Here is a 22,385-nt window from a genome sequence, read left to right as displayed (position 1 = left end):
AGTTGACATGGTACAAACTAATTCATCTTAAAATATCGAAGAAAACTTGATTCCTCATTATTTGACCCCTTTAAATCCAAACTAGAATATGAAAGGACCAGTAGGAACATCAAACGTGGATGCAGATGCTTCAGTTTTCCTCTCACCCACAAACACATTCCAGCACACTGCAAACACAGCTTTCATACAAACAACAGCCATCGTGTGGAGAGTTTGTAGTACAAACCTTGTGAGGTTGTCCTTTACTTGCTGATGAAAAAACAGCCGTTAGATTTCAATAGTTTATTACAAGTCATAGTGGAACAGTACAGATAGCATTCACAGCAATCCTTTTGTTATTGGCCCTACAGAGAGAACACTGTAAATGTAGACAAGCAGACTTAGAAAAATCAATCCAACAGTGACCGATATCTGAAGCCCTCACCAAGCAACGCTGGGGACGGGACGCCCAACAGCACATATGGGTGCTGCGAAGGCTTCACACTTTTAGTACAGTAGTATATTTACAGTGACTTGCCTTGATAAAGGTGCTGTACGAAACTCCAGTCGCTTCAAATTAATACGAACCATATTTACTACACTTCTAAAAACCTAAACAAAACATGAGAGAAAAGCCAGACTGTATGATCTGCAACAAAGGGTAGGTCCAAATAATAATTAAATGTCCCATGCGCTACACATCTCCTCATTGCAAGCAGGGTTACGGTTACTGATCTGGATTGTAAAGCACGCCACTAGATGGTAAAATGGTTGAATCAGCAAACCTAATGAAGACCAGTGGTGACGCTTCAGTATCGGCCTCCAGGAGACATTACAGAAGGTCTCAGGCCAATGGCAGGCCGAGGGGGAGCGGCCTGGAAGGGAGGGACCATGGGTGGGGCTTGACCGTAAGGAGGCATTCCTCCTGGGACGTACCCAGGAACTCCCTGCGGCGGAGCACCATATGGCCCTACACGAGAGGAAATAGATGTGAAACAATGATTCAAAGTTTTCAGATCTGGTTTTATCCTGCACTGTTATTCTTCGCCAATATACACTACCATTCAAAAGCTGGTTAGTTGGTAAGACAGTTGAATTATTTATTTAGAAGTGCGTTTTCTATTTTAAAATACTCTAAAATGCTTTAAAATTTTCAGCGGTCATTACTCCAGTTTTCAGTGCCACACGATTCTTCAGAAAATCCTTCTGATATCTTGATTTGCTGCTAAAGAAACATTTCTTATGTTGAAAACTTTATTTGTTCAGGATTTTTTGATGAATAGAAAGATCAAAAAAACCGAATTTCTTTGAAATAAAAATCCTTTTTAACACTTTCAATGTATTTACTCTCACTTTTACTCAATTTAATTGCATCCTTGCTGAATTAAAGTGTTAAATATCTCACTTCCCCCAAACCTTTAAACAGTAGTGTAACAAGACATTCTCTTATTTTGAAATACCTTGCATGGGATGCCTAACACCCGGCTGTTGTGCAGGAATGCCCTGCTGAGGGGGCAACACACCTCCCATTGGTGCAGCTGGTGGGGAAGTCACATGGGCCTGTCCTGCACTAGGGATTTTACACTGGTAGCGAGGCAGCTGTGCTCGCAACTCCTCCTGTAAAACACATAACGCAAAATGCACCAACTGGTTAGACATAAATATGGGCTTTTTTGCTTGCTTTCTGTCTTCTGTGGAACACAAAAGATTTTGTGAAGAAAGTAAGTCCATGTGGCCTAGTGTTGTTCTGGTGCCAATGACTTTCAATGTATGGACAAAAGCATTATTCAAATATATGTTCAGCAGAAGAAAAGTCTCAGGTTTGGAGTGGAAACAGGTATTTTATCAACTGAAAGCATGCACGATTCCAAAGCAAAGGTTAAAGCACAGAAACAAGTCCACTTACCAGTGATACATCTTCATCAGGGTGGATCAACTTACTGGTTGCACTGGTGGTGGTGAGGGTGGCAGGCTTACTTGTGACTGGGGTGCCCGGTTTGGCCACAGTGCTGCTGGTGTTGGCCGCAGCAGTGGCGGAGGACTGGGTGTAAGCTGGGAATGTTGGTTTGGGAGCAGCAGAAGGTGGTGCAGAGGAGCTCACCGCTACACCAGAACCAGCCTGTTGGACCTGCAGAATGAGACCAAAGGGCAAATCAGATGCATTCAGTGATTCAGCCAATTCTGCATTTAGGTGCATTTTGGCCAATATAACTGGATTTAAGGTTTTGTTATCTACTTTATCTAAAAATAAAGAACAAGCACACTTTTCAGGCAAACATTTCAGATGCATGATATAAATCAGTTACTGTCCAATATTAAATACTGAACTGCAAATAATGTTTATTACCAAAGCTTTCTGATATTTAAAGACACTGATAATTTCATAGAGTACAGTCTAAAAGTGTGATGTCAATTTGTAGAATTAAAGGACTGATTTCCGTTCCTAGGTTGTTTTTTTTTAACAGCTTAGAATTAATATCAGCCATAACATTCAGTCTGAATTTTAATATCAGTGCATCCCTAACAAAACTAGGTTTGTTAGGCTTTAGGTGGATCAAAATCAAGTCTCCAAATACTTTTTGGGGCCTACATACAGTTAAAAGTACTATGAAGGTGGATTTTAAAATAACTAAACACCAGAAAAGAGAGAAAGTCTTGAGTTTAAAAGAGAGAATTAAGCAGTTTATCAATTCTCTGTCTCAATTGAAATCAATCTCTTTCAACTCTTCTAAAGCACTACAGACTTCCTCTAGAGCAAAGTCAATTATTCTTGGAGGCAGTCTGACATCAATCTGCTGTTACATGCCATCAATAGTTTTATGAAGCAGCTCTTTCACAGAGTCAGCAAGCTACTGCATACTTGGGACAGTGGTTTAGAGGATGCTGACAAATTGTCCAGACTGGAGGAGCCTGAGCTTGTGCTTGGAGCTCGAGTCCCCATCTGCAGGATGGAGAGAGAGCACACAATAAAGACCCTCAGCTGTTTCTGGACATGTCTGCTGCTCACCAAAACTAACAACAACACACTTAACATTTACACTTAACACTTTCTCATTTACAGTGCCCCAGTCACAAGATTCAGAACTGGAGACAGCACCACTATAATGTCACAAGGTGTTTTCTAGAAAGCAAAGTTAACTGAACCCTGAACTCTTGGTTGATTAACCCAAACCTTGCTTACTCAACGTATGCTGGTTCCAAAAAGGCATCCAGGAGTAAGTTTAATCAACTCAAGAGTATGTTCACGGTTAACACGCAAGACATTCTCAACAGAGGCGAAGAATCGAAGAGTCACCATGAAAATTGACGCTAAGAAAAAGCTTGCCATGCTGCTTCTTATTTTATTCAATGGTCATTTGCATACTTAATCACCACCTAATTGGTGGTAATACGATAATTAAAATTTTTATCTTTGAGAATAAGATTTACATTGTTTGTATAATGCTAATTAAGTAATAAGACATATTACATGTATTTTTATTTATTTCATCAACATATGCTTCATATGCTTTTCTGTATCAGCCACTCCACAAGGATGCGCTGTTTTCTTTTAAATCAAAGCTAAATACACAAAGAGTATACGCAGCAAAATTATTCTTGACGCTTCATAACGTTACGTTTGAACCACTGATGGAAGATGGACTATTCTGATGATGTGTTTCAGAATTTTCTTGAAAGTGTATTTTACTTGGCAGTCTATGGGACAGTCACAGGCCTCCCGGTTTTCATCCAAAATATCTTACTATGTGTTCCGAAGATGAACAAAGCTTTTGCAGGTTTGGAACGACATGGTGATTAATGACAATTTTCATTTTGGGGTGGAGTTTCCCTTTAATACTATGCACATCTGCTAGGCCTACTGGAGTCTCATCAATAGATCACGCATGCTCTGAAAGCGCTGAAGTAAACTGAGCCTGAAATAGAATCTGCTCCAGAGAAGTATATGTATAGAAAATAAGCTGCTAAGGCTACTTGCATACCTTGAAAGTTACCTCCATTTCTGGAACCGAAAGTTGAGTTCATCTTCTTACTTACCCTTACACGTACCTGAATGTCACATAACCTGCTTTCTGGAATACCCCCAGAGCTACTGAGAGTGTAACTGCTGCTTTTGACTTAATGACATACTATAAAAAGAAAGCTGACATATATGTCAGAAGAGCCTTATTTCAGCAAATATTTAGTAAATATTCTCCCCCCACTGACCATTTCATATATAAATAAAATTGCATGTTCATAACAAGAAAAACTTGTGTAAACAGAGATCTTATAAAAGGGCTCTGGTAAACATACACATAATGGAACTTCTGCATTCAGGTATTTTGAATCTGTTTGAGGAGACAGTCGTATTCAAGCATTTACATGTTTGGTTTTTTTCCTGTTTTTCAGATTATTTTAGGTCTTCACTGCTCTATTTTCCTAACCAAATAATTGATGGTGAACAAAACTCTCATACCAAAGAAAAATACTGCATTGCCAGAGTTGAATCAGTCCCCGAAAGTGATGTAATGAGAAATATAAACCATTTAAATTTATTCATATGCCTTTCATATGCCATATGTTTTTTAAAACAAAAGTAACATTTTACAAGACAATACTTTTTCAGTCTTTCTACTTTAAAATTTCGCAGTTAATAGAATGTGTTACTTGCCATTTCTTTGTTATTTACTTATTAGCAATTTCTAAGCAGCAAAAAGGTTCTTTAGTTTTTCAATGCAGGGAAAAAAGGCATCATACCTGTCCTGCGCTGGGAAACAGTGGCTTGGAGACACTCGGCTGTGGCGTGGACACTGTGGTGGCAGGCACAGCTGGCCGGGTGGTAGTAGGAGGGGCCTGAGCCATGTGGGGTATGCCAGGGTGATGACCCATGTGAGGAGGCAATCCTGAGCAGAACAAAGATTTAATGACAAACCAATATAAAAGAAAATAAATAATACATTAAAAAACATAATGTGTGTCATATACATAAAAAGATAAACTGAAATGTTCCTGTACCTGGTGGCATGCCAGGCATCATTGGGGGCATCCCATGTGTAGGTGGCATCATCCCACTCATTGGCATCATGCTATTAGTTCAAAATAACAGGAAGGAATTTTTCAACTGGTAATGCATGAAGCATGGATTAATCACACACACACACACACACACACACACACACAAAAATCACCAATAAAATCATTCTAATTCTATTGACTCTTACCCTGGAGGCATTCTGGGCATGACAGGAGGCATCCCTGGCATCATCGGATGGACACCAGGCATCATTGGGGGCATTCCTTTGAGAGAAATCATTTAAGAAACACATAATACATTTACTATGCATAACATCTTAAATGAGGTGCTTTGTATTATTACAAAACACACCGGAGTAGCTTCCAAGTGGCATCCCTGGCGCTGGGACAGGGGCCATTCCTGGTTGGGTCATAGGGACATAGGGTCCCTGTGGCTGAACGGTTGTTGCTGGCTGCTGGAAGGAGGGACCAGCCTCTTCATCCTCGTCATCTTCATCTGAGTCATCTTGCTGTTTTTTCTTCTGATTATCTGTTTCCAAAAAAAAGGAAAATATAGTTATTATGGGTTTATTTGGGCTACAAAAAGAACAGATGAGTAAACTGGAATTTAAATGTTCTACCCTGTGTTTTTTGTTCAAGCATACGTCTCCTCTCCTCCACGTCTTTATCTGGAATACCCTCCATTCCATAGATCTCCAGCTCTATGTCAGTCCTTCCCGGTATTGCATTAGGGACACCATCAATGGTTTCTTTGTGAACCTTTAATAAATCATTCACAAACATACAGCAAATTAAACATACACATATATATATATATATATACATATACACATACATATATACATGCATACATACATACATCTATGTGTGTGAGTTTATATGTATATGTTAAGTGTATAATTTATACCTGCATACAGTGGATGGCCAGACCAGGACCAGTGTATAACTTCTTGTGACATATGTGACACTTAAAGTGCTTGGCCTTCTGATGCTGAATGAGAATCTTTTCATCATCAAAATCCCTGTTACAGTACCTGAGTCTGCTGTTAAAGTCATATAAACAAGAAAAAAATACTAACAACAAAACATCAAGCAGAAGGGACTTAACTGTTTGACATTGACAACACTCTCAGCATAAGGATGCTTTCACTATTATATCCTGGTAAAGTGGTTTTCACCGAGGCCTGCCTTTGACTACAAACATATTCAAAGGCCCCATGACTTTTCCAAGTTTTAATGACTTGCTGGACAAGGAGTATGAATAAGATTTTTTTTATCCTACAACTTCTACCTTCTAAAAAACGTTTTAGAGCAAAATTTGTATATTCAAAAAAATTTTTATTAATCATCACAATTTCACAAAACGTTTTTATTTTACGTGAATTTATTTTAAAATTATTAATTTGTAGTTAGAAAAAAACATTTCCAGTTTTTTTTTTTTTTATACAATGGCATATCCTGGCTCTTCAAAAAAAAGAAAAAAAAGCTGAGGAGGTGAGTTACTGCAGTGGGAAATGTCTTACTTAGTTACTGGATATTTCATTGTTGAATATTATCAACATAACGGTCTATTTTTGTTAGCGGAAGTGTGAAACTAATCTACATATATAGAGAGAGACAATAAAATAATTGTAACGTTAATCTGATGCATTAAGACGGTGAATTAACTGGTAGGTCTTCTCTTCGAGAACGTTCAGACAGAACGCCAATTCGAAAGCGCCAATGATGCGTGCGGACGCAGGCCTTGATATCAGAGGAACAATGCGTTAGCCATTCGTAAACAGGAAGTGGGAAAACCCCTACTAATAAACAATTCGAAAAATATTAAACAACGGTAAGATAGCTTTTAAAGAAGGATACCAACACCAGGGCTTCATCTGCTTCTTCTTTTTTCTCCCCATTATTTATTTTGTCAGCCTATTCCGCGAACAGCAAACTGACGCCTACCAAAACATTAGCCAAACTAAAATGGAGAAAATAGGACATGACGACAGCTTCTTCCATGCATTGACAACAGCACCTCACGAGGAATACCGCCTCCAACTGGACAGGAGGTGCACAACTTTGGAAACCGGTTGGCGTTCGAATGACAACAAAAGTTAAAAAAGAAAATAAATAATGCCGTCAAAAGATTATTCGCGATAAATTGCGTCCTATATATATATATATATATATATATATATATATATATATATATATATATATATATGTGTGTGTGTGTGTGTGTGTGTGTGTGTGTGTGTGTGTGTGTGTTTTGTGTATATTTATTATGCATATATAAATATACACAGATGCATGTATATATTTCAGATTGTTTTATACATTAAATATATTTATATATAATATGAATTTGTATAATATAATTATACTTGTACATGTAAATATTTTCATAATATACACTGTATGTGTGTGTCTTTATACATAACAAATATACAAAGTACACACACATATTATGTAAACAAAAACTTATTTTGGATGCGATTAATCATTTGACAGTACTAAAATAAATAAACAAAATAAGCTTTTCTTAATACTTGACTTAATTTATTCATTCATTCATTCATAATTCTGCATGACTGCACATTAACACATTAATCCTTTTTAATGGGATTTTAACTTTATAAAGCTCAGCGTGTTTAAAGGTTTAATAAAAATCAAGTAAAAAGTAAAGATAAATGACAGTAATTGACAGTAAATGAAAGTTTATTTGGTATTTAATAACCTTATTATTATAATTTTTTCTGTATCATACATAAAAGCAGCAGGAAATCATTGCCAGATTGGCTCAATAAAAACAGTATGCACATTTTAGCAAATGAATACAGCATTTCAAGGCACACTACTCTCAATGCAATGCATTCAAGCGAAAAATAAAAATACAAATAAATAAAACAACTACATCAATTCCTAAATACAATCTCCAGAGGTTATTTATTATATATGTATATATATATATATATGTATATATATATATATATGTATATATATATATATATATGTATATATATATATATATATAAAATATGAATTACTTTCTAAGCCATTTCTCAAATAAATTCATGCAAACAGTATTTATAACCAAAACCATATTTCATACTCAAAATTAAAGGCAGGCATTTTTATATTCAGATTCAGCAAAATCTGCATCAGATGCATCTAAACAGGGGTGCGTTTCCCAAAAGTATCGTTAGCTTACTATGGTAGTTAGTTCCACTGAAAGATATTGGTAATGCCGGAACTTGCGACCATAGTTGCTTTTGGGAAATACACCCCAGTTCAACTGATTAAAAACATATGAATAATGTGTTTCAGATAAACAGAGTCAGGTAGCAGCAGTTATGATTCATGTTAAACACATTTCTTGTCAACTTTAAATATAACAGTGCTTTGCATATTTCTGATATTGATTAGAGATTTTGAAACACGTAAAACATGCAAATTGCGAAACTACTTAGATCACTTACTTTCATGCACTACATTGTGGGTCAAACGCCCTTTGTGTATAGATTTAGAAATTACTTTCAGACACATTATTTAGCATTCACCACAGCAAATTCCTTAATAAACACAAAGTATCCAAATTTAATAATAAACTCCCCTTTTCATCTAATACCCTTGTCGATGCCCCATTTGCAAGTTGTTCAAGGCAGTTATTTATATAATTTACTATTTTAACACTAAATCCTGTATTTCATTCTACACTTTAATAACGAAGACTGAAATATCAGAAAAGGCTCAAACTGTAAAAAGGTAGCAAAGCAGCATAGATGTCATATAATAACATCTCAAGTCAGTTTAAGATATAAATTCTACAATCAAATTAACAGTACAAATCCTTTGATCATTAAAGTGTAGCAAATAACATGCTTACCTCTCACTGACCTTTACAAAAATATATGAGCTGTACAACATTGTAAATCCCTGCTGAAACATTCTTGACCAGTTATAAATCATTTGTAATTGTTATGAAACATCAGTCAGAAGACGCTATTTAAAGTATGCCATTCCCATGTGTGCATTAATACACCTTCTTCGACATTTTGGTCAGTTTTAGAAGGGAAACTTTAATTTTCATTTAAAATAAATATATATATATGTTAATCTTCCTGCAAATACTCCAATAGGCCCAATGTCACCAGCACTCCCTGTCTTTAGGTATCTTTGATTACACAATCACCCCACATTTATCACCACGGGAATTACATCACATTCCTTGTAAAAATAAGTACTATTCAGTGGTGTCCACCTTTGCAGATAAGAAGTTATTTATGTGAAACAGCAGGTAAACAGTGTACAATAAACCAGAGAGCTGCCAGTCACAGAGAAACACTCTGTATATACTCAGCCCAAAGCTATCTGTCCATCCTATTAAAGTATAAATTGCCATGGGAATGTGATTGCATACGATTTAGAGGTTTTTAGGACATTCATTGACTATGTCTTACTTATTCTGTTCTCTAGGGGTCCTCTGTGCCTCCCTAACACTCTCCTTATGAGGTCCAGAAGTTTCATCGTCCTCTTTTTAAAGCCGGAGCAATTTTCTTTCTTTTTTCATTCTGATTCTGTCTTAGTTTAAGATCCCACTCCCAGTGCTTTCTTCATATGCTCATAAACCACATAAGAGATGCTAACAGCAGGAATGACTTTGAGGAAATTGGGGGCAATGCCACGGTAAAGTCCAGGAACGCCTTCATGGGACACAATGTGCTTGAACTGGCCAACCATCGTGAGCTGAGGAGCACCATCTGCTGAGGCTTTCAAGAAGAAAGGGAGGAGGAGGTGTGAGGTTATCGTTTCATTTGCATTCCCAATGTTTTCATTGTTGTGAACATATTGTTTTTCATAAAGAATCACAAAACAAGCAGAATGAGATGCAATGGGATTCTGTGAATCTGTTTGGTCTCGCTCACCCTGAGCCTGCATGCGTGTGCGGATTAAAGCCAGCGGGTAACTAGCCAGCTGCCCACAGGTGCTGGACACAGTGCCACATCCAAGAAGCACCAGGACGCCAGGATCAGCCGAGCCCATGCAGTACCGCTGTAGCCAAGCATTCTTTAGAGTCTGTTGAAATAACCCACAGAAAAGAGCAATATATATTTTAGATATATTTTTAAATATTTGTAAAAATATACAAAACATTTCCAAAAATATATTGTTAATATAGATGTAAAAGATATTAGCATACATTTATTTTTGACACATTTGAGTTGTGGAGGAGTTTTGGCAATTATAAAGAAAATATTTTAATCCTAAAAAATTATTTACACTGTCCAAAACATACATAAAAAAAAAAGCATTTTGCATTTACTCAAAATGCATTTTAAAATTAGATGTATTCAATATATTTTGGCATTTGAAGATCTATACAAATATATATTCAATTTGAAAGCAGTCATGCTATGCACAATAAACTATCTTTCAAAAGATTGGGGTCAGAAAGATTTTTTTATGTTTTCAAAATAAGTCTCTTATGCTCACCAAGGCTGCATTAATTTGACATAAAAAAATAAAACAAAACATATTGTGAACTGTTATTACTATTATTACTTTTTCTATTTTTGTATATGTATATTACTTTAGTATGTTTTAATTAATTTCCTTGCATTGACTTCAGTGTCACATGATCCTTTAACTAGTGACTAGACTAGTGCTGCTTAATATTTAAGTGGAAACCATTGTACTTTTTTCAGGATTCATTAATGAGTTGAGAATTCAAAAACAGCAATTATTTAAAATATAAATCCTTTGTAACATTAAAAATGTTTTAATTTTCACTTTTAATCAACTTAATGCATCCTTGGCCAAATGTTTTTTGCTGTTGTTGCTGTTTTGTTTAGTTTTTTTGCTATATGGGAAAGAATGACATGGGGTTAACAGATTTTAAAAGATCTGTGAGTTGTAGGAGGAGAACATAGAACACAACAACATAAATACATAACATATCATTTAACAAACCACTGCAACTGAGGATGATGAATTCCCAGAGCTTGACTGTGACAGCAGGGATTCGCAAACACTTATATGTGTTAAAATACACGCACACAGCCATACCTCATAGACAGCCAGATCAATGCCAGCATACGGGATGATTCCAAGTGTGTTGGGTACATAGCCTTTGTAGAACGCGCGCACTCCTTCTTTACGCAGTATCTGTTTGGCACAGTCTGCCATGCCAGCATATTGTCCTGTCTTCCGGAGGGTCAGACGTGTCTTCAACACCTGGGAAGCAATTAGGAATAGAATAAAAATATAGAGAGTATAGAGCAATATAAATCTGGAGGTCACTGGTAACTTCAAGCCGCAGCAGCTCCTTCTAGCACAAATAAATGGAGGACTTGGCTTCCGAAATGTGATGCTGATCTTCCTCATTAAATACACCATTAGAAGCCAGAAATGCATTTAAATCTACCAGGAATATAAAAGACAATCTGTATGTGTACTTGTCAACCAGGCCCAGCTCATTTTTTACTATTTTTTTGTGCATTAACGTGTTAAAAGGCAAACAGCAATTAGGAACAACTTTTGTTAAACAACAACTTCCCCTGTTACATAATTGTCTGGTATTTGTTAGCAGCTATGAACATTACTTGAGATAACAGATACTTTTACAGCCAGAAAAAGGAACATTCCAGGTACAATACAGGATTTCATTTGATAATCCAAATCATCCAGATATCAATATTACTACATCATGCATAATATTTATGTATTGCAGTTAAAAAAGTGTTTATTTTATCATTTATTGCCTCACCATTGTAAGTGTCTTAACCCATTTTTTACTTGTCAAAATGCCAACCAGAAGTTTTAATTATTTTCTGCAGTAATCAACATAGAAGAAACACAATGCACTTGGACATATCCATTATACTGTATTTTAATTTACCCTACCATTCCATAAGTTTGGAGTCTGTTTGATTTTTATTTATTAAGTTATTTTTAAAACATTAAACATTTTAAATAATAATACCATTTCAAATAAACCGTTTCTGTTTTAAAATGTAATTTATTAATGTGATGGCAAAGCTGAATTGTCATTACTCCTGTTTACAGAGTCACGTTCCTTCAGAAACATTTCTTATTATCAGTGTTGAAAACAGGTTCTAATGTCAATCCATAATTGTAAATAAAATTATAATTAAGAGACATCAGCTTGACAGCTTATTCTGAAGTTTTTTTTTTTGAAGACTGGGACAGATCTTTCTGTTTATAACCAGCTACTATCTGTAGAAGTGCTTACGATAAAAAAAGACGATAAGTACAGACGTAAAGCCACTGAATTCTTCAGGTCTTATCTTTATAGAGCTATTTAGTCATGACGTAAATTTGTAGGCTAACCCGGAAGGCTAATTGGCCAAGGATTCCCTCAGGAAATTCTAATCTCTTCATGTCTCCTCCACCTCCTCTCTCACCTCCATGGGGTAGATGATGGTCTGAGCTGTAGCTCCTGCCAGTGAACCAGCAATGAAGCGTTCCTGAACTCTTAGAGAGCCACCCTCCTTACTGCCTCTGATCAGCCATTTGATCTACACAAGACATTTATTATTGTTAACTTACATTAGACAGTCTGCCACTCAGGCCTTGAGAAAAACAGAGTAGCTACTGGATTCTGGTTTATTCACCTGCTCATAAGCCATGAATTTGATAGCTGATTCTGGGGCAATTTTGAGGACATTGGTGCCATTGCCTCTCCAAAGGGACCTCAATCCCCCTTCCTGCACCATTCCCCGCAAACCACCCAACAAACTCACACCACTGGAGCCATGGACCTATTAGAAACCCACTCAGATTACACTGGCAACGTAAGATTTATTTACTTCTGTTTGTTTGATACAACAATGATTGATAGAGACAATAAAGCTTTAATCAAACACTTTTAAGAGTTGACTGAACCTGAAGAAAAACTTTAAGACGGTCGAGAGGAGCAGTTCCCGTTCGCGAGACGGCTCCTGCCATTGCCCCGGCCACTAGCTGTCTCCACACCACACCTGAACGCCGCTCTTTCTCCGAGAACTCATCCGGCACAGTCAGCTGCTCCCCAATGTCAAACATCTGAAACACATACATCAAAGGTTTAATGAACAGCTCATTTTACATTCTAAAATATCTGTGAATGCCAGGCCTACAATCTAAGTTCTGAAAAGAGCTGGAAGTGAACCAGAGAATGTTTCCAGTAGTGGGCGATGTCCTCCATATTGTGCAAGGGGTTAAACAGGAAGTGGTCCCGCCACTCGTTCCAGTCAATGGTCATAGTACCGTCTCTGTCTATGCTGACACACAAAGGGAATATAAAATAGTTAAAACAAGCTTTTTCTATGGCTATTGAAAGTATGTGTGACTCAACATGTGGGTTCTTCACAGCAACATCTCAAACTCCTTTGAAAGCACAGCAAGAGTGGGAGTTAAATGTGTGTGAGACATGAAGTACTACAAAAAATAAAAACAGTGTTTTGTGAAAAGCTGAAGTGCTCTAACCTCTGCAGGATTCTGGAGGCCTGCTCTGTAGATACGTTCAATCCGAGGCTGCGCAAGGAGAGCTGGATTTCTGCAACATCTATGTGACCTGAGGTCATAAAACATTTGAATGCTTATTTTGTACATTGGCAGCAAAAGATGCACTATCGTTCAAAAAGTTTTTAAATGTTTTTGACAGAAGTCTCTTGTGCTCACCAAACCTGCAATTTACTGAATGAAAATTTTGTAAAATATAAGTACAATTTAAAACAACTGTTTTCTATTTTAATATTTAAAATGTAATCTATTCCTGTGATGGCGAAGCTGAAATTTCAGCATCATTACTCCAGTCTTCAGTGTCACATGATCCTTCAGAAATCATTCTAATATGCTGTTTTGCTGCTAAAGAAACATTTCTTGTTATCATCAGTGTTGAAAGCAGTTGTGCTGCTTAATATTTTTGTGGAAACCATGATACTTTTTTTTTTAGTTCAGAAGGACAACATTTATTCTTAAATAGAAGTCTTTTGTAACATTATAAAATTACAAATTTCTCTACTGTCCTTTTTGATCACTTCAATGCATCCTTGCTAAAAATAATAATAAAAATAATTTATCTAACAAAAGAAAACTTCCTGACCCCAAACTTATGAACGGTATAATGGCATATACTACAAGACGAGAAGCACAAAGGTTCTGATTTATCTCTCAAACACTTTAAAAGCAATCATGCAAAGTGCAAAAGTGTATTTTGAGGGAAGTATTATGAGGGCACAGTTACAGTGATGTTGTGTGGTAAGATTATAATGCATGAAAAGATCATACAGACCATCGTTGTTGTGATCCAGGCTGCGGAACATGAGTCTAAGCTCTTTCTCGTGTGTGCGCAGATACTGTGTGAACTCCTTAATGTCCAGCTGGCCATCATGATTGGTGTCACTAACACGTATGATCTAAGAGGTGGAGGAAGAGAAAAGTGCAAGTTTGAGAGCATGAATGTGGGGGTTGGAGGATTTATATGTGAACTTTATTTAACTGTACCCATGCCTATGTAGAGTGAGGAACAAAGAAAAACAAACAGAAAACAAAAAGGAGAGAGAGAAGGCATTGCTCCAAGCTTATGGATGCAAGGTTTCTGTGTGCAAAGCCCTGTCAGCAGTCTGGCGAATCCAGTCGCGAATACATTGTGAACTAGAGCTAATCTCTCCTCTTTCATCACAGCACAGGACTAACAGTCACACAACCCAACAGCACACACGTACCACTGGCACATAGTGTCACTCTCCCCAAAGAAATTTGAATATCTCCATGTTACGTTCATAATGGCACTTTCATGGTTTCATCTCAGCATCCATAGCTACCTGCTGAAGTAATAGTCTTGTAAGTCGTGACTGAAAAATGTAAATGTTGCTAAACTGTGTGTGTGTGTGTGTGTGTGTGTGTGTGTGTATGTGTGTGTGTGTGATAAGGTCTTAATCATCATATGAGACCTAGGTTTCTGTGGAAACAAATACAACTATACAGAGTAGACTATACAAAAGTCCATCCATCCATCATCTTCCGCTTATACGGGGCCGGGTCGCGGGGGCAACAGTCTAAGCAGAGACGCCCAGACTTCCCTCTCCCTAGCCACTTCCTCCAGCTCTTCCGGGGGAGCCCCGAGGCATTCCCTGGCCAGCCAGGAGACACAGTCCCTCCAGGCTGTCCTAGGTCTTCCCCGGGGCCTCCTCCCGGTGGGACATGCCTGGAACACCTCCCTGGGAAGGCGTCCAGGAGGCATCCGAAATAGATACCCGAGCCACCTCAGCTGGCTCCTCTCGATGTGGAGGAGCAACGGCTCTACTCTGAGCTCCTCCCGAGTGACCAAGCTTCTCACCCTATCTCTATGGGAGCGCCCAGCCACCCTACGGAGAAAGCTCTTTTCGGTCGCCTGTATCCGGGATCTTGTCCTTTCAGTCATGACCCACAGCTCATGACCATAGGTGAGAGTAGGAACGTAGATTGACCGGAAAATCGAGAGCTTTGCCTTACAGCTCAGCTCCTTCTTCACCACGACAGACTGGTACAGCGACGGCATTACTGCAGAAGCTGCACCGATCCGTCTGTCAATCTCCCGTTCCATCCTTCCCTCACTTGTGAACAAGACCCCAAGATACCTGAACTCCTCCACTTGAGGCAGGAACTCTCCACCAACCTGAAGTGGGCAATCCTCCCTTTTCCGACTGAGAACCATTGCCTCGGACTTGGAGGTGCTGATTCTCATCCCAGCCGCTTCACACTCGGCTGCAAACCGTCCCAGTGCACGCTGAAGGTCCTGGTCTGAGGAGGCCAACACGACAACATCATCCGCAAAAAGCAGCGATGAAATCGTATGGTCCCCAAACCGGACACTCTCCGGCCCTTGGCTGCGCCTAGAATTCCTGTCCATAAAAATTATGAACAGAACCGGTGACAAAGGGCAGCCCTGCCAGAGTCCAACATGCACCGGGAACAGGTCTGACTTACTGCCGGCAATGCGAACCAAGCTCTTGCTCCGATCGTACAGGGACCAAACAGCCCTAAGCAGGGGGCCGCCGACCCCATACTCCCAGAGCACTCTCCACAGGATGCCCAAGGGACACGGTCGAATGCCTTCTCCAAATCCACAAAACACATGTGGACTGGTTGGGCAAACTCCCATGAACCCTCCAGCACCCTGGAAAGGGTATAGAGCTGCTCCAGTGTTCCACGACCGGGACAAAAACCACACTGTTCCTTCTGAATCCGAGGTTCCACTATCGACCAAATTGTCCTCTCCAGTACCCTGGCATAGACTTTCCCGGGGAGGCTGAGAAGTGTGATCTCCCTATAGTTGGAACACACTCTCCGGTCCCCCTTCTGGAAAAGAGGGACCACCACCCTGGTCTGCCAGTCCAGAGGTACTGTCCCCAACCGCCATGCGATGTTGCAGAGGCGTGTCAGCCAAGACAGCCCCACAACATCCAGAGACTTGAGGTACTCAGGGCGGATCTCATCCACCCCTGGTGCCTTGCCACCGAGGAGCTTTTTAACTACCTCAGTGACTTCAGCCCGGGTGATGGACGAGTCCTCCTCCGTGTCCCCAGCCACTGCCTCCTCATTGGAAGACAAGTCAGTGGGATTGAGGAGATCCGCGAAGTATTCCTTCCACCGCCCGACGATATCCCCAGTTGAGGTCAACAGGTGCCCATCTCAACTGTAAACAGTGTTGGTAGGGCACTGCTTCCCCCTCCTGAGGCGTCGAACGGTTTGCCAGAATCTCTTCGAGGCCAACCGATAGTCTTTCTTCATGGCCTCACCGAACTCCTCCCAGGCCCGATTTTTTGCCTCCACGACTACCCGGGCTGCAGTCCGCTTGGCCTGCCGGTACATGTCAGCTGCTCCGGAGTCCCACAAGCCATCCAGGTCCGATAGGACTCCTTCTTCAGCTTGACGGCATCCCTTACTTCCGGTGTCCACCACCGGGTTCGGGGATTGCCACCTCGACCGGCACCGGAGACCTTACGGCCACAGCTCCGAGCAGCCGCAGCGACAATGGAGGTGGAGAACATGGTCCACTCGGACTCAATATCTCCAGACTCCCTTGGGATCCGGTTGAAGCTCTGCCGGAGGTGGGAGTTGAAGATCTCTCTGACAGGGGGCTCGGCCAAACGTTCCCAACAGACCCTCACAGTACGTTTGGGTCTGCCGAGTCTGTCCAGCTTCCTCCCCCGCCATCGGATCCAACTCACAACCAGGTGGTGATCAGTTGATGGCTCCGCCCCTCTCTTCACCCAGGTGTCCAAGACATATGGCCGAAGGTCTGATGACACAACTACAAAGTCGATCATCGACCTCCGGCCTAGGGTGTCCTGGTGCCACGTGCACTGATGGACACCCTAATGCTTGAACATGGTGTTCGTTATGGACAAACCGTGGTTAGCACAGAAATCCAATAACAGAACACCGCTCGGGTTCAGATCAGGGGACTATACAAAAGTATAACAGTAAATACACTGTAGATCAAGTATACTTGCAGTCCATCAATAGCACTTACAGTCCTCCACTCAAGCAGCTTAAACCAGTGGTGCAGATTTATTTCTGCTGTTTATGATTGCACCACCTGTGACATCACTTTCTAAAATAGCAAGGGGGTCTGGGGAGTGTTGTAACACATTTTGTTCTAACAGCTGTACCTCAGTGTTATTTTGCGGTATATACCTCAAACTTTAATATGATGATTCCATATGCATAGTTATATGCTTCATAGTATTTTGAAATAAATGTTCAACCTATGCCTAAACAGTGTAAATTAATGTTAAATACAAAATATGCTGTGTTAGACCTACCACACAACCAATAGTGGGGCTGTGATACTAATAGAAAACATGGATGTTTGTGGAACAGTTTAGGTAACAGTTTTAGTAATCAAGCTTACTATGTTAATCAAATTTACTACTACAAATAATTGTTGTTATATATCCTAAATATGGTTCAATATCCAATGTTAAACTCTAAAAACTTTTTTTTACAATTTCAACTCCTTGCATCCAGGCAGCTATAATTCTTGAACTTGAACATGCAGAGGAAAAGTATTTCATCATCACAACTATAGTGGGTCTCATTAGCAACAGAGATGAGACAAACTACAGGAGCGAGGTGAGCTGCCTGGCTGGGTGGTGCAGTCTCTCTGTGGAGAAGACGAAGGAGATTGTTGTTGACTTCAGGAGAGTACACACTCAGCATGTTCCTCTGACCATCTGTGGAGAGAGTGAGCAGCACTCAGTTCCTGGGTGTGCACATCACAGAGGACCTCTTCTGCACTGAAAACACAGCAGCACTGACCAAGACAGCACAGCAGCGTCTCTACTTCCTCCGCAAACTGAGAAGAGCCAGAGTCCCGACCCCCATCATGTGCACCTTCTACAGAGGCACCATCGAGAGCATCCTGACAAGCTGCATCACTGTGTGGTATGGCGCCTGCAACGCGTCCTGCCGCAAGTCACTTCAATGCATAGAGAGAGCAGCTGAGAAGATCGTTGGTGTATCTCTCCCCTCCCTCCTTAAGATAAAGCTGCTTCTTTTCAAACTTTTTTTTTTAAATATATTAAATTAATGTGATTAATTAATTGAATATATTAAATAATTGACCATGATATAGGCCTAATTCGTGATTTCATAAGTTATATGTTCAGAACTGATTCGGTCTTCAGTTGGTTAAGACCGATGGCGTCACATCGCACCCTGCGTTACAACCCTTTCCAGTCTTCCCTACCCAAACAACGGAATTAAACTGGAGGTTTGTCAATATTGCATTGTGGAAAAAGACGTTTAACTCTTAAAAACATTACACGGGATTAATTTGTCCATGTCACAGACACAGCAGTGTTCTAAGATTCACTCTTGCAAAAAGTAAGCATGGCAAAAAAAATAAAAATAAAATAAAACACCCAGTTAATTAAATTTATGACGTACTAAGTTACGACCTGATATTGTATGTGTATCCTTACAGATCAAACTCAAAGAAACGAATATGTTTAGGGTGAACAAGTACTAACTTCCCGACCGACCCACCTCGTCCACCTCACTGCGAACGAGCCCAGAGGCGCTTAATCCGGTGTGCAGCTCATTCGCATCGATCCTCCCGTCTTTATTTAGATCCAGCTGATCGAAGAGCTCGGCCCATCGTTTCTCCCGCTCTGGATCGGACACACCGTTATCTTGACAGCGAGCCCATATCCAACACGAGGGGACCCGACTTCTCGCTTCGCCCATATGAAACAGCTCTCGGTGAATATATGGTGCAGATTTGTTCTCGAGAATCAGAGCAGCCAGAGCACAAATATTATGTAAAGAGGAACTACATCCTACCTCCCAAATACAGGTAGCCTACTTCTTCAGCAAAGACCAGTTTGAGGGTTTGTAGATTGAGGTAAATAACAAGAAAACTGCTTCCTCCTCTGTTCACCTGTCAGAGTCCTGCAGAAGTGTATGATTTAAGACGCGTTTCAGCGGCGCGCAGTGTCAGCCGGCGGTGCGCTGCTCCACTGAAGCCCGTGCCGATTACGGCAGAGTTAATCCGGGAAGTATTAAACCTCTGCCCCTCTGGCTAGAATAATAATCCCCTTGTCTGTTCCTTCGGTTCTCTCAAACCCAGGTCCATCAACTCTCTCCTATAAAAACGTGCTGTTCTGGGCTCGGATCATATATAGGGCAAGCGCGCCGCCTGCATCGGTTACCGCATCGCAGCGCGACGGAGATCTCGGCAGCTGAACGCTTTGCTGCTTGCACGAGGTTTACGATACGATTCATTTTATTGGATTGTGCAAATTATTCACTGGCTTTGGCGTCGGTCTGTTTTTCTGGGTTCGTCTTGTGGCGCCCTTCGCACATTTTGGGCACGGCCAACTTAGATGTTTGTGGTATGTTTCTGATGTTTGAACTGCAATAAAGTCATAAATAATTGCAATAGGCTACCAACTGTACCTTTTTTCCTAAGGGAAAGTTCTTCAGCAGCGTGTTGCTATAGTGACTCCTCAGATGAAAGAGATCTAGGGAGCGCCTTGTGAATGCGCGCCTATCATTGACTTGCAATCTTTATTACTTTTGTGATTTTATAAAACATTGTATTGTAAACACTGTTAAAACGCGAAAATATTATACCTATATGCCTTAAAGAATTTAACTGTTCCCACCTCCACTCCAGACATTTGTTCAAGTCTCAGTTGTGTCCCAAATGACAAAGACTATACTATCGTTTTTTTGAGTGGCATCACTAAAAAATTTAACTTTTTAATACGCAGAACAATTACATATTCTTATTGATTGTTTTCAATCAGGCTAACGGTTTCTAACAATTTAAATGCACAACCAACCCGTTCTCACCTATCTGCGTATGACGTAGACCTACACCCTCTGTAGGGTGATGCTGTGAGATGAATGGAAACTACTGAGTCAACACTTGCAGGATAGTGCAAGATTAGAGGGAACGTTATGACGATAAAGATCTCATGATTTTAAGGTCAACCTCAAAGAAAGAAAGCGATTGATTATAAAAAAGGAATTTAATGACATGCATTGATGTTATAGAATTTGTGTTAATAATTTTTTTTTTTACCATTGATAATGGTAAATAAAAAAGTAAAATGCATCAAAATAAAGATTTATGCATGATCTAGTTTTACTACTGTATTCAATTATTTATCACATCCAACATAATAGGCCTAGAGAAAAGGGTCTTTTTCTGTCATAATTAACAGTGAAGTGTGAATGGCAATCAATAGCTCTGCTTGTATTGCAGCATTGTATTACAGTATAGTTCAGGCCACTAGACTACAATAGACAACTCCAAAAAAAAAAAACAGCCTACTCATGGTCAGAAAAAAAATGCAGAACTTAACTCCAGATCTTTGGCAGGAGCAATGAACCTATCACCAGCAGCAATGCTTTGATTTGAAAAATATGTTTTTATGCTGTGTATTTCTGAGCTATACTAAGCTCTCATTTACAAATATTTATTCAATTGGTGTTAAAAGGAGAAAGTACAAAGGTAGACAATCCCAGATGGTCATTGGCACAGTTCACACAGAAGCCTTCTGGCTATGAAAAATCATTTCTCTCAGTCACACTCCCACATAAAACCTCATGAGGGACTTCAATCTCCTCTCCAGTATTTTCAGATTGGTCATGGTTACACCATCATTGCCATCTAAGGTGTACTGTGCCACTGTCAACCAGACAGAGCTCTCCACACTTCAGGTCACATTATTAGACTGAGGTATATGAAACATGAAGTGTCCCATAGTGCTATAATAGAGATTATTTTGTCTGTCTCTTTTAGCATGTATCCAGGGCAACCTCCACTGGCACTGAATATCACCACCTGTGAGCAGAGACACACACAGACTGAACAAACATTCATAAATGTGTGTTAATCATTCATAGTCAATTTATTCATCTTATCATGATAGTTATAAAATGAATCTGCTTCCAATTAAATACCTTTTTAGCAAACTAAAGTAGTTCAGTAGTTAATGTTTACTAATATGCTCCAGGGCTATGGTACAGATTTCCTGGTACAAGTAATCCATTTACATTATTTATATTTCTTAAATATTGTTAATATGTAACAGTTTAAATATGTATGTGCATTTCATTGCTGGATAGTTCCTACAGAAAAGGCCACAGGTGGGATCCAAAAGTTCAGTTTCCTTGATCGCAGTAAAAGCTCAGAAGCTTTGTTATTGTGACATCATTATCACAGTCTCAATAATAATAATAATAATAATAATAAAACCTTTGGAGGAAGAAAAAAAGCTTAAGCATTTTTGGAGGTAGAAAAAAAGCTTAAGCATTTTCCATGAATAAATATCAAGTGTAATGTCAATAACAAGCTTATCAAAAAAAAAAAAACAACTAAATATAAAAGATATTTTACATCAATATTTTAAGATCAAGCAGCACATTTTTCAACATTGATGATAATATGAACTCTTTTATGAGAACTGAATCAGCATGTTAGAATGATTTCTGAATGGTCATGTGAAACTTTAGCTGAAAATTTAGCTTTGCCATCACTGGAATAAATTATATTTGAAAACATATTAGGCAAGCCATTGAAAAAAAAAATCTCTCAATATTTCTGTCTTTACTGTATTTTATTTTTTTCAGATGAATGCAGCACTGGCAAGAATAAGGTCAGTAAAATATTTTTATAATGAAAAGCATTGTATAAAAAAGTAACTGACCTCAAACCTTTGAACGATGTAGTATACACCTCATGCTGATCAAGGATCTCTGTTAATTGGCAGTATTTTTGGTAGAAGATGCCTGTTGACTTGTGATTGATCATACACAGCTCCTCCAAGGACACAAACAGTAATAACAAAACCTGATTTTCATTTGCTTTCACTAAGGCTGTGGAAACTGTTGAAGTTGAAATTAAT

The 22,385-nt window shown here is 39.3% G+C and overlaps 2 protein-coding genes across 5 annotated transcripts; both read right to left on the bottom strand.

Annotated features, from left to right (window-relative positions):
* Nucleotides 1–267: 267 nt before the first annotated feature.
* Nucleotides 268–7,005, bottom strand: LOC132149247 (BUB3-interacting and GLEBS motif-containing protein ZNF207-like). 3 transcript variants are annotated; one of them, XR_009435012.1, is made up of 12 exons: nucleotides 6,853–7,005; nucleotides 5,900–6,026; nucleotides 5,613–5,751; nucleotides 5,345–5,521; nucleotides 5,181–5,256; nucleotides 4,975–5,045; nucleotides 4,717–4,862; nucleotides 1,886–2,107; nucleotides 1,440–1,596; nucleotides 765–949; nucleotides 518–591; nucleotides 268–344 (listed from the first exon to the last, which is right to left on the bottom strand). XR_009435012.1 is itself a non-coding variant. In XM_059558313.1 (11 exons), exons 1-10 carry the CDS (start codon nucleotides 6,891–6,893, stop codon nucleotides 789–791), a joined length of 1,317 nt encoding a protein of 438 aa, XP_059414296.1. In that variant the 5' UTR covers nucleotides 6,894–7,005; the 3' UTR covers nucleotides 268–591; nucleotides 765–788. The 3 variants fall into 3 exon arrangements, 2 of the variants coding, with proteins under 2 accessions (XP_059414296.1, XP_059414295.1); XM_059558313.1 differs by having other exon boundaries at nucleotides 268–591; XM_059558312.1 differs by having other exon boundaries at nucleotides 268–949.
* A 958-nt stretch (nucleotides 7,006–7,963) lies between these two features.
* Nucleotides 7,964–19,873, bottom strand: LOC132149246 (mitochondrial adenyl nucleotide antiporter SLC25A23-like). 2 transcript variants are annotated; one of them, XM_059558309.1, is made up of 10 exons: nucleotides 19,015–19,873; nucleotides 14,273–14,396; nucleotides 13,465–13,552; nucleotides 13,148–13,259; nucleotides 12,883–13,041; nucleotides 12,612–12,758; nucleotides 12,402–12,515; nucleotides 11,044–11,211; nucleotides 9,903–10,053; nucleotides 7,964–9,746 (listed from the first exon to the last, which is right to left on the bottom strand). In XM_059558309.1, the coding sequence occupies exons 1-10, from the start codon at nucleotides 19,213–19,215 to the stop codon at nucleotides 9,565–9,567; spliced, it is 1,446 nt and encodes a 481-aa protein (XP_059414292.1). In that variant the 5' UTR covers nucleotides 19,216–19,873; the 3' UTR covers nucleotides 7,964–9,564. The 2 variants fall into 2 exon arrangements, with proteins under 2 accessions (XP_059414292.1, XP_059414294.1); XM_059558311.1 differs by lacking the exon at nucleotides 19,015–19,873 and having other exon boundaries at nucleotides 13,116–13,552; nucleotides 14,273–14,330.
* Nucleotides 19,874–22,385: the final 2,512 nt, after the last annotated feature.

This window comes from Carassius carassius, chromosome 9 (genome assembly GCF_963082965.1).
Source record: "Carassius carassius chromosome 9, fCarCar2.1, whole genome shotgun sequence".
NCBI lineage: Eukaryota > Metazoa > Chordata > Actinopteri > Cypriniformes > Cyprinidae > Carassius > Carassius carassius.
The sequence above is the reverse complement of the archived record's forward strand: the minus strand, read 5'-3'. Positions and strand labels throughout refer to the sequence as shown.